General features: G+C 39.1%; 2 protein-coding genes across 2 annotated transcripts; both read right to left on the reverse strand.

Moving 5' to 3' along the window:
- Positions 1 to 1939: 1939 nt before the first annotated feature.
- On the reverse strand, positions 1940 to 6741 carry LOC139921185 (polymerase delta-interacting protein 2-like). The gene is made up of 11 exons (XM_071911355.2): positions 6563 to 6741; positions 5796 to 5871; positions 5528 to 5625; positions 4839 to 4938; positions 4659 to 4734; positions 4310 to 4417; positions 4029 to 4165; positions 3872 to 3898; positions 3415 to 3540; positions 2886 to 2965; positions 1940 to 2521 (listed from the first exon to the last, which is right to left on the reverse strand). The coding sequence occupies exons 1-11, from the start codon at positions 6739 to 6741 to the stop codon at positions 2410 to 2412; spliced, it is 1119 nt and encodes a 372-aa protein (XP_071767456.2). The 3' UTR covers positions 1940 to 2409.
- Positions 6742 to 7776: 1035 nt separating this feature from the next.
- On the reverse strand, positions 7777 to 13979 carry LOC139921179 (smoothelin-like protein 2). The gene is made up of 9 exons (XM_078286427.1): positions 13962 to 13979; positions 13295 to 13454; positions 12363 to 12533; positions 12072 to 12134; positions 11527 to 11584; positions 10902 to 11045; positions 10688 to 10808; positions 8879 to 9030; positions 7777 to 7961 (listed from the first exon to the last, which is right to left on the reverse strand). The coding sequence occupies exons 1-9, from the start codon at positions 13977 to 13979 to the stop codon at positions 7835 to 7837; spliced, it is 1014 nt and encodes a 337-aa protein (XP_078142553.1). The 3' UTR covers positions 7777 to 7834.
- Positions 13980 to 16200: the final 2221 nt, after the last annotated feature.

The following is a 16200-nucleotide window of genomic DNA, read 5'->3' on the forward strand; positions in this document are numbered from 1 at the left end:
TAAGATTCAGCATTAACAAGAGTACTTTGATTGGCCCTAAAGGGTGCACATTAGCCATTATATGACCACTTTGAACAAGCATCTCCAACTTACTTTGAGCTACCATCATTATGCACCTTGTACATATCTAATGCAACATCATACATCATGTCCTCCAATTATGTTTTTCAGGAACTTTCAGACTTTTTCCTTCAACATTATGGAAATTTCAATTGACAAATTTCAATTGCTGGCCCAAAAGGGGACACCCTGTTTACTGTAGACGTTAGTTTATACAATAACAAATTTTAATTTCTACATCATCCATTTCTTATTCTATATGTAAAATACATCTGTCAGATTCTTTTATGGTTGTGACTGTGCATCACACAAGATGCCAATACATATGGGTGCATATTCAAAACAATTTTTTCTGGCTTAACGGCTGCTGAACAATTATGAACTTGTGAAATCAACTACTGTTGATGGCACTCAGTAAAGCGCACACCTCCGCCAACGCTATGCAGTTGTCAAGATATTCCAGTTCCACATGTCAGATCGCCAGCAGATGGCGTTAGTTAAGTCTGGGTATAAATATAAGGCATGCGCACACCAACTGCTGGCTCCGGCAGATCGGGCTCGAACCTGAACAGCTGTATTGCCGCAACAACTAGCTGCATGTCCTCATCCTCGGCCTCATCTACCTCCACAACCTCACTGAACAAAGCCGCATCAAACACAATGGAACCGTCTCTGCTGCTATCAGTAGCAATGCTCTCTGAATCTGACATTTTCTTTGGAGTCATCTCGCAAGCCAGGACAGTAGCTACGGCCGACTAGCAATCCTGCTAGCTATATGCTAACCAACTGGGACTACATGGATTACTGTGGACCACTAAGAGTGAAACACACAATGAACATGGATTGAGTACAGTTTTATTAATGGTATGTTGAAACATTTATTTTCATTTTGAGATCCCAACTCTTACACTATGGAAGCATATCGCAGGCACAATTGAAATGTAATATGTAAAATGGCAATGTAATGCTACATTTGAATGTATGTGCAAATTTTGGTTCAAAATGAAAATTGAAAGTTGAATAATGAAAATTCAATAATGTCTTTTGCATTTGCCATTTCGTATACTAGTATTGACATTTAATTTAAACAGAGATTTACACATTTTATGATTAGCTTTATTCAAACAAAAATGCTAACTGGAAAATGTATTTCCCGAACTGCATAGATACAGTATATTTCATGTGATTATGCAATAATGGTGTCAAAATGATAATTGAAAAAAGTCATTTACCATACTTTTGCACTCTCTAATAAGGCATTTGAAATGTCATTGTCAAAAACATACTACACTATAAAGGTAGCCAAGTGCAAATGGTTATCCAAATGTGAAAAGTGAATATGCTTCCATATTATACTAGCAGTACAGTTTGTGCTAATGACTGCTAGTGCCAGCGCTGCCTGCCAACCAGCTGTGCAGTTGGAATGTGTTGGCACTGCTAGCACGATGTACGTAGACAAGCTTGAGTTGAGTTAGCTTCACAGTTTGGGTTCTTAAATTTTGCGAACAATTTTTGAAAGAATGAACATCATGAGCAGTTGGACAAGAGTACAGACAATGTATTCAAAGGGTTTTGAAGAACTGCCAGCAATTTAAAAAGGGCCTGTCATGCATCTAAAATGTGGTGATTATACATAGGGGTAATAGGGCTCATTCCTCTTGGGTTCCCCCTATAAATTTCAGGGGGCGTGTCTAGATTTCCATCGTGAGTTTTGGAGACTTCGGCAAATGGTAGTAATTTCCATAAATATATTTTTTTGTAGTAAAGTGAGAGGTAACATTGTATTGGCATGTTTGTTATAGAGACATACACTATTGTGAATGTGAGCATATTCATGCTTTATCAAATAGTAAAACGTTTTTTTTTATTTTTTAAGTCACAGTTTGAGGTAGTTACAGAATGTCTTCTTTTGACGAAACAGAGTATTATCACTCTTTGCACCTTGTCCAAAACGGCAGTTAAAAACACTATAGTCACCATGTTGTAAACTTCCAAACGGCAATATGGCTACAAATGTAAACTTGAACAATATCTGCAACTAGCTTAAATTGTGTGCAAAGTTTTTTGGACAATCTACCAGTATGTCCTTTTAAGTTTAAAAGTCAGATGCCAAGCACCAGTATTTATACATATATTTATATATGTACAAATATATACAAAGCAGTATATATTTATAAAACCCACTGACTGCTTATACTACTGTATGTTTGCCTTAGACGCCCAAGAGTAAGTCCACAAGGAGAGAGAGAAGAATTTTTCCTCAGGTATAAAACACATTAAGGAGCTGAGAGGGCGTCCTTTCCCTTACTGTAGCCAGTCCAGTACTGGCTTTCCCAGGCAGTGTCTCTCTCAGAATAGGAAGGAGTATGGGCTGTCTCTGTGGCCGTGGCTGTCCAACGAGAAGGAGGGGATGGCCACCTCAAACATGGCACCACCGGCCCGCTGGAAGGTAAATGTCCCCCTGATGGTGAAAAAAAACACAAACCGAATTTGACAACAAGGTTTAGAAAAGAGGTGAAAGCAGCAACACAGCTGGCTGCTGTGTGGATATTGGTTTATATCATTATGTCTCAATGAAATCTCCACATAGCACATATTAGGTTCAGGGTTGGTTATAAGGTCTGATATCACTTATTGCAGGTTTAAATAATTAAGCCAATAAATCGTCAGAATAACTGATTAATAGTCAGAATAATCAAAGAGATAGATAGAATAAACATTGTAATAATTGGCAGAATAATCAATTAATCAGCAGAATAACTGGTTATCAAAATAATCATTAGTTGCAGCCCTAGAGTGTGTCTGTGATGACTGGCAGGGCTCACCACATGTGTCCACTGGGAGCTTGCAGGGAAACGTGGCTGCTATACTGGAATGCTGGCTGCTCCTTGGACAGCACCGGCTCCTGTAAACACACACACACACACACACACACACACACACAGATCTCTGGGTAAAACCTTACATGAACTCTGGTTTATAACACATTCACCTGCTTACATTACATCTGAACAAATGCTTTACAACAGCTGCACGAATACTGGGTCGATCCTCATGTCAGCTTCCACTAAGTGTTCATGTAATACTAGGGTCGTTGGCGTGACAAAGCAGTGCAAAACTGTCTATTAAATTTTCAAAATAAAAGTCCTTGTGGAAATTCCTGCCATTTTACATGAAATACCTTGATTTGACAGTGACATTTATAAGTCACAAACTGGCCTAGGGTTGGAACAATAAGGGTTTTTGAACATCAATACCAACTTAAACAAACAATCTATGGAATCTTCTAATGGAAGAGCATACATGCACACAGACTCTTGAATAATTCAAAAGAAGTGATGGTAAATGACTGACCTGTCCCACCACTCCTCTGCCCCTGACGGTTTCTAAGGTGCCAGAAAGGCTGAAGATCCTCCAGTGTCTTTCTCTGAGCTGAACCACTTCATCCCCCATGTTCTCCAGACGGATACTGTAGCGCCACTGGGAAAAGAACAGCGCACAGGAGTCATGAAGGTTGTCATTCAAGAATGAGTAACTTAAATTCTTGACAAAAAAATGAATGCTTCTACAGAGTGGATTCTCTACATTGAGACTGAATGACAAACTTAAAATAATAACTTGTTCACACAAAATAGATCTATAGACAATTTTGGAGCAGAACTCTTCATGCATAGAATATGAAAATGTTATTCCACTACCATGTTATGGGTACTCCTCAACATTATTCACCATAAAACCGCCATAAAACTACAGGTTTTCACTATAAAAATCACAAGAATGGTAATTACTAAAAAAAATAATATCCTCTTACCCAGTAAACATGAGAATCCTGGACTTCCTGTTATTGGAAAAGAGAGAACGAACACACATTAGCATCCCATTTGCTTTTGAAGTGTCTAGAAATACAATATGAAAAGTTTACTGCAGACAAAGCTTATTTTGAGTGGCTATCAGCCAGACAAGCGTACCCTCATGCCCATATAGAAAGGGATAACGGTGACTCGGATTTTCTCGGTGGTTTCTCTGTGGACGTCCGATAGCTCCAGCCAGAGGTGGTTTTTCTCCTGCCACATCCGCAGTGTGTCCTTGGGGACGAAGGGGGGCGCTACCGGACATGGACAAGGACAGAAATCATACTAATAGTCATTACTGGTATTGTGGCACCAGTTGACCATATCAAATTTGGATTTATAATAGTCAAATGCCAGGAGACAAATAGATCATTAATAAATATCCTTCTTTGACTTACCATTAGATGCATCGAACTGGAAGAAGCGCTTAAACAGATCATGTTTGATGGGAACCTGGTCGGTAGAGTTGTAGGGCAAGATGTCTTCGTGACTCACATAGTCTAAACCTGGAGACAGATCGACAGGTAGAAATAAGGAGGCAGGGAACATTGGAACTTACTAGCTATGAAACATGACAGTATTTAATAAAAATGCAGATCATCTACTGGTTCTCTTTGTATGACCACCCACATATTCCCAACCGGTCTTGGGATTCAAACCAGCAATCTTCAGGCTACAAGCCCGGTTCTCTTAACTCTAGGGTACCGCCGCCCCAAAGATCTTGTTTTTCCAAAGAGTCCCACTGACCTGGTATGGCGTAGAGCGCCCTGTTGTCATCATGGCTGGCCAGAAACGTCACCGCTTCAGTCTGGGACCTCTGAGACTGACAAACACACAGTTTCCACATAGGTTAAGTGATGCAAGTTTATTTTAAGATGCAAGTTTTTTTTGCAGCACATTGGCATTTGGATCAGATCAGATACTCACTATGTGCAGGCAGTCCCTTGTATCTATAAGGACTTGGTAGTGTGTGTGAGTTTTCGCCTTCAGCTCTTTAAAACTGTGTGTGCCCAAGGCCTCTGGCTTACTGCGGGCAACAGTAAGGTGAGGTGAGAACAGGGGCAGGTGATACAGGGACAATACAACAAGATTCCACTGTTAAGGAAGGTTTTATTGCAAGAGCAGAAAAAAGGGAGGAGCCTCATTCATATTGCACTGGCCAATATGCGTTTTTTAATAAAAGGCCAATATCGACTCTATGTATCGCCAAACCGATATCTCGATCTAACCCTAGGGCTGGGCGATAATTCGATATCGTCTTTCAGTAGAGTGATTTGTGGATATCATGACACACAATTCTGTTGTCTAAATTGCTGATAACAAGCAGATTTTATTTAAAAATTGAGGTATGAAAGGAATATTATTTGAAATTTTCAGTTTTGTTTGACATCACATAATTATAATTAATTTGAATATTTAACATGTGATTTTGCATACATGAGACATATCATGATATATATCTATTGAAAAAATCCTTTATTATCGTGATATTGATTTCAACCACATCACCCAGCCCCATCTAACCTTAATAGAAACTGTCAATGACTCTTCTTTATATTAAAATATATTGTTTGAAGAGTGTGTCTGCGTGGTATTGTGTTGCTGATGTGTTTTACCTCTCTGTGGTCGGAGGACTGATGTCGCGATTGTAGAGGCGGGCATGCCAGGGGAAGAGCACAATCCCTCTGTACCCAAACACACTGTGCAGAAACAACTGGGGGAAACCACAAGGATTGTTTGAAGCCAAAAATGTACAATCATGGTAAGGAAGTACAATAAGGTATTCAATATTAGGCAATGAACAGCACGTCACATTTTTCCTCGCTATGGATCATTTTGGATTAAAACCCTTCAGTAGGTGAATTTATGGGAAACATCTCTCACTTGTCCTGATTCATATCTCCCTTGCTGCTTCGGTGCTTCAAATACTCCTACTGTCTCCAGAACTTTCTTCTCGGGCCTAGGTCGTGAAACAGAACACAGACAGCTTAAAAATAATAAGATTAAGACAAACATAAGACTACGACAACAGCATGTTTCCATTTCCATGTGGCTTATTTACTAGTAAAAGCATTTAGGTGAATGTTGAATAATCATTTGATACAACATGCAACCAACCTTTGACTCGTGAAAAATAAACATTCAATGTGCAGAATGTGATTTAGTAACTCTAGTCTCTGTCTAACGTTGACCGCTGACCTTGTCATATTAAAAAACTTCATTTGGACAGTAGGTATGGGACGATATATAAAAATGCAATATATCACAATACAAAAAATGTTACAATACGTATCGTGGGGCAGAAAAATGAATCACATGAATGACAAAAACAAAATCATGAAAAGACGTCCCATTTCCGACACTTGAACGCGTTATAAGTCAGAGGTAGGAGCTTGCGTGGAGCACTTGAAGGCAGCATTATTTAAATTCATTTTGAGAGCTAAAGCGAGCTTTTAAACTCACTTTTTACATATAACTATTTGTATATACCCAAAGAGAAAGGCACAGTGCCAGAACCCATTTCTAACCATCCGCTTCAACTTAAGATATGGTGTTAAGTGAGTATAAACAAATTGATAGCGACGACTTGAACCGTCAGGTTAGCGTTAGCATTGCCATTAGCTAGCCTAGCTTGGGTGTTAACAACTTACCTGGACGACATAAACCGTTTCTGTTGGACGCTGAATAACCCACATACCGAACATAATGAATGGAGTCCGTTAAATCGATCTTTACTAGTTGTATAAACGCTCAATGTTCTCATAACGTTTTCTACATTGAATTTATTAACAGTCGACACTAGCGAACGCCGTAGGATGCAGGCCGCCATCTTTGTTTATATTACGTATATGACCCGTATGCTGCATTCAGGTCCCATGGGGAAAGACGGTCGATACGATTTTCCTGCTTGAGAATTCCATTCACTTATGCCGCGTTCAAGTCATGTCGGATTTACCGTAAATACGAGGTACCGACTGTGAAAAACCGTTCACGTCAGCCTCCTAGTGGTAATTACAAGTAGGATATGTGAGATATTTTTAATGGCTCCAATATCTCCCACTTGGAGTCACAAATTGTGCACAGGCTGCAAACACTGCAGTGGATTCATCAGTGTTGGCAGTCCAAGATAATAAAAATCGAAATTATAAATGATATTCACAGTAATACGGTCAACTCTACTCAATGTCTGCTGCAGTTTGTTTATGGTTGATTTTATATCCATAAATACAAATAAGTTAAACGTGACAATATGAAAACAGTGACTGTGACACTACACAGGTTTATTTCCTGGTGCTAGGGGAACATTTACTGGCCAGGACATGATACAACTATTGGGATGCTTATGTTCACACAAACATTAAATGAATACACAAAGTCAAGTCTCCCATTTATTGTCAATGGAGCAGCTCCATGCTGTTCGTCATTATGACATTACATATTAGGTTTCCTGATTTCGTAGTTTCTAGCATTGGGAGAAAGTTGCTCATGTTCCCAAACACTGATTGATCGACCCTGACTATTATAATATTGGTGAATTTATAAATTGAACATTGAACAATTTCTATTGATTTGATGAAAATGACATCAAAGCCAACCCCCCCTCAAATAAATAAGGCAATATTAGAGCCACGCACAATATCAATAGCACTTTACTAATACATTTCATGAGTAACTGCATTTTATGAATCAGTGTCTTTTTCCAACATCCACTATATATGATACAGAAAATGTGTCGAAATGGCAAATGTACACATATAAAAGTTATACAGCAGATATTATTTAGAGGATTATTTGTCAAATACTAATGTCATTCTTCATATGATTTGGAGAACAGTGGTTTAATATTAGTTTGCTTGTCTGGAGCTTAAGTCCTGGGCGTCCGATGGGGAATCTGTCCTTTGAGATTTGTCTCTGATACAGAGTCATTCAAACTTCTTCAGGTGGTTGTAGAGGGATTGGACGTACGTAAACACACACATGGGGTCTGGCTTGTTCCCCATCTCCATCATGTCTTCCACCTCGATCAGACGCACACAGTCAGCCTGCTCCCTGCAGGGAGAGGAGGGATGAACAGGAAAGTGTATTAAAAGTGCTATAAATTATCATTGAGAAATTAGTATAATTACCATAAATAAACAAGACCCTCACTGAGAAGATTGGCAGCCTCTACCGGCCTCTACACTGCATTTTACATTGTGAGCCACAGGATTAGATTTAGCAGGTAATCTGCTGTATTGCTTTACGGCACAAAGGGAGATTGCTTTACGGCACAAAACAGGAAGAGGGTGCTGTTCTTCCTGCGCAAACGGAGCTAAAGCTTTCAGAGTTTCTGGTAATGGCAGATGGTGGAAGGAGGGAAAGGCAGATGGAAAAAATCACTTTCAACATGTTTATCCTCTTCAGTAAAGACAAAGACACCAGGGAGGGGGAGGGGGCAGGAGGCAAGAGGGTTTATGGGAAATTAGGCCTTTATTTTGAGACACACTAGCACTAACAGTACCACTGGCATGAGAATTAACATTTTGACGGGGAATAAATGTTAGTATGACAGCCACTACAACAATGTTGAAACCTGTAGTCCGTAGTCGTCTATAGCTGCTACCTGTATCATTTTGTGAAATTGGGACCTAAATATCTTTCTGATATCAGTTCAAAACAGCTTCAAAAGCTGTTTTAATATGAATTTCTGCCATTCCATAATATCATATTGTGAAAATTCTGTTCTTGTTTGGGTTGACATTGCACTTAACCACCTCCTGCCTTGAAATGCTTGCTGGAAGGCTACCAAACATTTCCACCACGGTCTCTTTTGGTTACGATAATTGATAATTTGACAATGATATATTGATGGTTAAAATCCTACATGTAGCACCTTTAATAACACTGACAAACTGCACTCAAATGTAACCAAAAACAACATCATACACTTGCTCACTGCCTCACTCACTGCACTCTAGCCAGCTTACTCTGCAGTAGCGAAGGCCAGCTCTAAGTTGTGTTTGCGGTTGGCGGGGTCCAGCGTGTTGAAGTCAAAATCCAGAGGGAAGAAAGAGTGCACCAAGGCACAGAAAGCCATCCCATCACTCCAGCTAGACGAGAAGTTTTGGATGTCGATGTTCTGGTGGTGAGATAAAATGTTGATGATGTTATAATGTCTAATATTTTGCACAACCTATATACATGCTGTAATCTTTCACATTGTCTTTCTCATACTTTCATATTGCCATATTGCCATTTTTATAATTTTTATAGCCTTCTCCACCTTTTCATAATACACAAATCTCACATTGTCTTTGTGTCTCAAAAGGTTCTGCTGCTCCTGATACTACTGCTGCTGAGCTGCACATCTGGAATCCAGACCGTTTTTTTGTTTTTAGCACATACATTTCTACTATATGTCTGACTGTGGGAATTGTTGGTTGTGTTATGTTTAATACCCAATTTGCTCTGTTCTTATATTCTATTTTTCTTTGTTGCATCTTTTTACTTTTGCTGCTGTAACAGCACAATTTCCCCATAGGGATCAATAAAATCTAATCTAATCTAATATCTAATCAAGCCTTTGATTGAGTTTGACTTTTTTTATCTAGTGTTCCAGACACAGTTATGAATGTGACTCTTGCACACAAATGTACTAATGTCCCCCAAGGGGTCAGTGACTGAATACTTTTATAGGCTTACAGAATCAGGTAACCAAGGTAAGCACATTGCCATTGTGTGTTTTTTGAAAGAATAGCAGTCCATTCTGTTATTTTCACAACCCTGTTCCACCCACTACATTTCAAAGCTAATTAAAAAAACAATCAAAATAGAAGGATTGGAAGCATCTTACATGTACAAGGTCAATGATTTACTGAAGCTTCAGAAGCGCATCAGCTGACAACAGCGCATAATGAGCAGGTGAACATATAGGCTATTCTGCATGTTTATAGCCAATATATGGAAGCTTATTTCTTCCCACTGTTTTTGACATGGAAAGCAAATTTTTAACCATCATTTTTCCTTGGTATGATGGCATATTCATAAAAGTATATGGCACTTAATTTTAAATGTGTTTGGTGGATAGCAGAGATAGAAGATAGATAGAAGATGCTAGCTAACTTATTAGCTAACGCACAAGCTAATGCACAAGCTACTCGTTTGCTACAAGGAGGTTCTATAATGGAATGTTAGCACAAGCTAATGATACACAAAATTACTACTTTTGATGTGGATGCTAGCTAACAGCTAATGTTCAAATGCATTTTTTGCTTTTTATGAATCGGGCTGGAGCGAGCTGTTGGCCACACCAACTGTTTATATTTGGTATATGGTATTTTGTTGTACAGCGTTATTTTTGTGATGCAAATGAAATTTACTGGAATTGCAGTTTGTTTCTATAATACAAAATGGGTTCTGTTGAATTGTAATTATATATTGCATTGTAATAAGCATAGGATATAGCAAAATATAACTCTTACCCCCTTGAAACTGTCTACTGGGAAAAATGTATTATGTAAAATTTAATTAATAAACTACACTCTATAGGCTATAATCACATCGATCCATTTTTGAGGTCAAAACTATAAAATCACCAATATTATTGTAATATGTAACTGATTAATATTGTTATCATATATTTTCAAAGTGTACAATAATGGCCCTTTTCACTGGTTGGTGACTGAATTGGGCTATTGATGTTGTTACTAAAAATTTATATTGCTACGAAAAGAGGATTTTAGTCACAGGTAAAGATATGACAGAAAAGGATAAATAATCAGTATCTGCTGCCACACCTGATAGCCGATGGTTTTTGAGCGGCACCACTCCAAGAGAATCTGTTTTATCCCACTGGCACTGGACACTCCGAAACTCTGAGAGCGCTTCAGTTTGGGCCTGGACTCCTGGGACTTGGGCCTATTCAAAGGAAACACAATTCACTGCAGTAAAATGTCATTCACATCTGGGAATAAACTTTTGGTTTAAGATAAGTATTTCAAAAATACTTACTTGACAGGGTCTGAGTTCAGCCTCTCAAAGAGAGCCCGTCTGGCCTGCGTGCCGTTAGAGCGAGGAAGAGTCTGCGATTTCATCAGATCCTGCTTCCAATCCACACCCCGGCCTGATGCCAAGCTCTCAACCTTGTCCACTTTCCTAATAATTAGTGGACATCAAAATGAAGCACAATGCCAGGACTATAGGGTTTGACCTATATGGGTCTTTGAAAGCCGATACCAGTATTTTTGGATTGAAGCTGCCATTTTCATAACAAAGAAATTCCAAAAATTCAGTGTTTCCCCCAGAATTGTATTATTGTCAGGGTGAAAAAGCCTCTGAAACAGCATTTAGACCATCATGGGACACTACAAATCTCCATTGAAATCCAAGAAAATAATAATACGTACTCATGCATAATTGTGTGGAATCCAGTCAAAATGTCTCATTAGAATCAATTCAGGTTAAGGTCTTCCCATAGACAACTAATGTAGTATTGATCAATTCCACAACAAATACATAATCAAACTGCTTCATATCAGAGGTGGATATTGGCAAAACAATATATCAGTCTAACCGTAGTCAACAGTAATCCATTTGACTGCATGTTATAAAACAGAATTCATGATTTATGACTTACTTTTCCAAACTAGGGGAGAAACCCGATTTTATAACCGACTTGGAGGGAAGTAATTTCTCTGCAGAGAGACACAGTTGGAGAAAGAGTAAGAGTGAATAAGAGAGACAACATGAAAGAGAAGAGAGAGAGATCAAAACAAACATATGCACACCATGAGGATTGCTAGGGCTTTGTATACACTTGCAGATTTAAAGAGATTCCTTTCACACACTTTTTTGTTGACTGTTTTTGCAGCTTTCCAGGAACTGCACAGATTTACAAAGTGCAAAAAATCATCCACAGGCTCAGAAATCTGTAGTTGACAAAGCAACCAATGCAACATTTATTCTCTGAAGTTGGGAATTGTTTTTGTGCAGTGTGTGTGCATCTACATGATATAATAAACAGGATAATATTTCAATAACACACGCTTGTACACGCCTGTAGATAAAAAACATTCGATCAAGTAGTTTTTTTAAAAAGCTGAAAACATTCTGAAAATGTTATAAACTGTTAGTATGGTATGTGCGGAAAATTTGGACTATTAGGGGGCAACTGTATTGTACCTGCTGATTGAGGAAAGCTTACGCTTCTCTTTAGACTGGGGCTGGGTGTCTTCAGGACTGGTGCTGAAGTGATGGAGTGAGAGAGAGAAAGAAGGGGAAAAGTGGGAAAGAAGGTTATTTGAAGATGTGTATAATAAAGAAAGAGGAATGGAGAAAGTGAAGTTGTTCCATCTTCCAGGACTGTTCCCACCCTGTTGTCCTCAGCCTCCTTCTTAAACCATCAAAAGTAACTAACAATGACTGCATGACACTTATTTTAGAGGGGGATCCTTGACCCCGAGTTGAACTCACCCCGCTTGAAGGGATATTCCCCAGGTTTTACTGCAGAGTCTTGTGATATTAAATGACTGGGTGACTTGGGTACCAAAGAAGGAGACTGAGCCGGTATAGCAGCAGATGAAGATTCGGTGTTGGGTTTGGTCGTGGCAGAGAGGGGGAGATAGGGTTTGGGTTCGGTGATGTCTAATGAAAGGAGGAAAAAAGCAAACATTTGAAATGGGAGCCAGAAAGAGGAGACAACTAAAGCCTGACTGAGCAATGTATCTGAGAAATAAGAGGCACCACAGGTGAATAGGATATGGACACAAATACATTTTTTGATGAATGATTTTTTATTGATGTTGTTACTGACATTTCAAATTAGAAAAAGGTGCAAATTTGCATATCAGGTAGAACACTTCTCTCAGTTGATAGAGTCAGAGTGTATCTTCCTGTTTCACTCTGATGAATAACTGTTGGTAATTTACTGAGGAATTTCTAAAACATTTTTTAAAATATATTATTGCTATATTCATGTTTAAAAGCCACTGTAAACAAGAGACACTTAAGCTGCCTAATGCCCTACCATAGTTACCATGATATATTAAACATAACCAGTTATGCTAATGAGGTCACTAATAAAGCTACTTAATGCATTAATTAGCAATATTTCTATGTCAACATATTTGTCACATAAAACATTCACATGGGTGGTATTATGAAGTCTGTATCTTAAAGCATTAAGGAGTTATAGTGGTGTGAAGAAAAGTTTCACAAAAGTTTGATCTCATCTCATTAATATGCAAATGTATGGGAAAATGTATTTGGGAAATAGCTGTTTATAAATATATTATTTATATGAAATATTATAATATTTTATAATATCTCAAAATTGACCCATCCAGCCAAAATTGCCATTTTCACCTGTGCTGCCTTGCCATAAGCCAATATTGTACTGTACTCACCGCATCTAAATGGATATTCGCCTCGTTTTACTGTTGGGGATTGTGGTATTGAAGGATTTGAAGACTTGGGTGCTGAAGCAGGACATTGATCAGATTTTGATGCAGCAGGAGTCTCAGGGCTGGCTTTGGTCACTGCTTTGAGGGCAAAATGGGGCAAAGTCTGGGATACAGGGGTTGACTGCTCCTGGGATACCTGGGAGCTCAGTTCCTTTGGTTCAGATGGACCTGCTAAAGTGGAAATGGAATAATGTAGTAAATGGAAACAAAACAGGAACGAATAAAATAAAAAGAGACAGAGTCTGATGGAATCGTACACTAGGGATCTTACATTTGAAAAAAAAAAACACATTTGGGCTCTATTTTCGTAAGGGCGTATGGCAGGGCTTTGCGCCGGCGCAAAGTGTTTTTTTTCTCCCCTGCGCCCATTTGGTATTTTGGTGACTTGGGCTGTGGTGAGATGGGATAAAACGTGCAAAAACACCAGTATGGTTCTTTAAGTTGCTTGACCAAGGCAGGATTTTTGTTATTCACGCTTGGCAGGATAGGGTAGAGATAAGATCACCTTTGCCTTGACTACACTCAGTTAATTAGAAAGATTTGGTCAAAAAGATTTGTTCGTTCACAACAATAGTAGAAACGCCATCACGGTGGGTAGAAATGTCATCACCATCGGTAGAAACGCCATCACCGTGGGTAGAAATGTCACCGCCACAGGAAGAAACAATGTCACCATAGGTAGAAAGGTCATCATCGCAGGTAGAAATGTCATCATCGCAAGTAGAAACGTCATCATCTCAGGTAGAAACATCACTGGCGTGGGTAGAAACACTGTCACCACAGGTAGAAAGGTCATCATCGCAGGTAGAAATGTCATCATCGCAGGTAGAAACATCATTGGTGTAGGTAGAAACGCTGTCACCACAGGTAGAAACGTCATCATCGCAGGTAGAAACGTCATCATCGCAGGTAGAAACGTCATCATCACAGGTAGAAACATCATTGGCGTGGGTATAAACGTCATCATCACAGGTAGAAACATCATTGGCGTGGGTAGAAATGCTGTCATCACAGATAGAAACGTCGTCATTGCAGGTAGAAATGTCAATACCGCAGCCTCTGCTCTCTACCAGCCTGGCAGGATAATGTACCAAAAATAGATTCTCGTCACTGGAGCCAACAAGAAACTCAGTGCAGAGTAGTTTCTCACATAGTGCCAGCAGCAGTCAGACATTTTGGAGTCATCAATACAGTCCACCAGGTGGAGCTAGAAAAAACCTGCCAGAGGTGGGTCTCATTTTCTGTCCCTATCACACAGTCCAACAAGGGTCATTTATTCCACTGGTTCTCAAAGTGGGGGTGAGTGCCACCCAGGGGTCCTTGAAGGGGTTTCAGGGGTCCTTGAAGGGATTCCAGGGGGTTCCAGAGTAAAATGAGGGATAATTTAATTTCACCATAATTTAATTCACTACTAGAAATTATCCCAGTTAGAGAATGAAAGAATAATTTATAATCATAGGTTTCACTCTCACCACTATTATCTCCCTACGTGTAGTCAGTTCTATAATCCAGTACTATATCAACAACTAACATTTTTTCCTATGGGTCCGGAGACAATATCCTATCAAATGGGGGTCCACGGTCTGATGTGTGTCTATTTGGGTCTGTGACATGACAACATTTGAGAACCGCTGATGTTTTCTATGAAAATAACTCACCCCTTTTAAAAGGATATTCTCCTGGTTTTACTGTCGGAATCTCTGTTACAGAGTGACCAGTTGCTTTAGGCACTGACGCCGGAGACTGAGCAGGTTTGGCTGCAATCTGACACTCTGGATTGGCTTTGGTGGTCATGGCAGTGAGGGGGAAATGGAGCTTGGGTTCAGTAACATCTGAGAAAGGGAGAAATTGAATAAAATGAAAAATGAACATAATCCTTTCATGGTGGAGGAAAGTAATCGTCACTTTATTTGCGTCCACAACACGTAATCTGCATTTCGTGATCATTCCGCGTGTCACCACATTTTGTGAGTCTGTGTTGGTTTAAATTAGAGCAATTAGAGCCTCCTTATGTCATGAATAATACAACTGCAGCCATTTCATCTATGATGCCCTCACTATTCAAAGGACATCACTCGGGTTTTACTATGAGAGATTCTGGATAAATGAGATTCTTTGGCACTGAAGCAGGAGATATTGAGCTGGATTTACGAGCAGCTGAAGATTTGGTGTTGGGTTTGGTTATAGCAGCGAGGGAGAGAGAGGTTTGGAGTTTGATTGGTATCTGATGAAGGGGAAAATACAGTGAAGTATAGAATGAAAGACACAGATCTTTTCCCACTCACCACCTATAGCAGGATATTCTGCTGGTTTTACTGGAGTTTCTGCTGTTGATTGACTGGGTGACTTGGGCATTGAAGCAGGAGATTGAGGAGCAGTTGGAGAATCAGGGCTGGATTTTGTCATTGCAGTGAGGGGGAGATGGGGTTTGGTCAGGAGTACTGGTGCTTCCTGCTCTGTAAAAAAATAAAAAAATAAAAATAAAAATTAAAAAACAATGTGATCTAGGAAATATGTTAATAAGCTCACTTAAATATCAGCTTGAAATTTGCAGTTTAGTGAATGCTCATTGCTTTTAATGTGTGTATACAATTACAACTCCAATGTCTAATGATTAAAAAGTAAGCATTGCAGACATAAACAATTTTAATAAATTTAAATGCATTTATTTAGTGGTTAGTGGTTATGGATTTTTAATGTAACATACTTGGTGATTAACTGGCTGATAATGAGCCTTTATTGAAAATGGAAGATGGTCCAGTGAGTGTCGTCCACCTCTGATATGCTGCTTTATTTTGCACACTCATAATGCTGTAACTCATATTTTTTCCTACTTTTCATTCATACAT

This window comes from Centroberyx gerrardi, chromosome 11 (genome assembly GCF_048128805.1).
Source record: "Centroberyx gerrardi isolate f3 chromosome 11, fCenGer3.hap1.cur.20231027, whole genome shotgun sequence".
NCBI lineage: Eukaryota > Metazoa > Chordata > Actinopteri > Beryciformes > Berycidae > Centroberyx > Centroberyx gerrardi.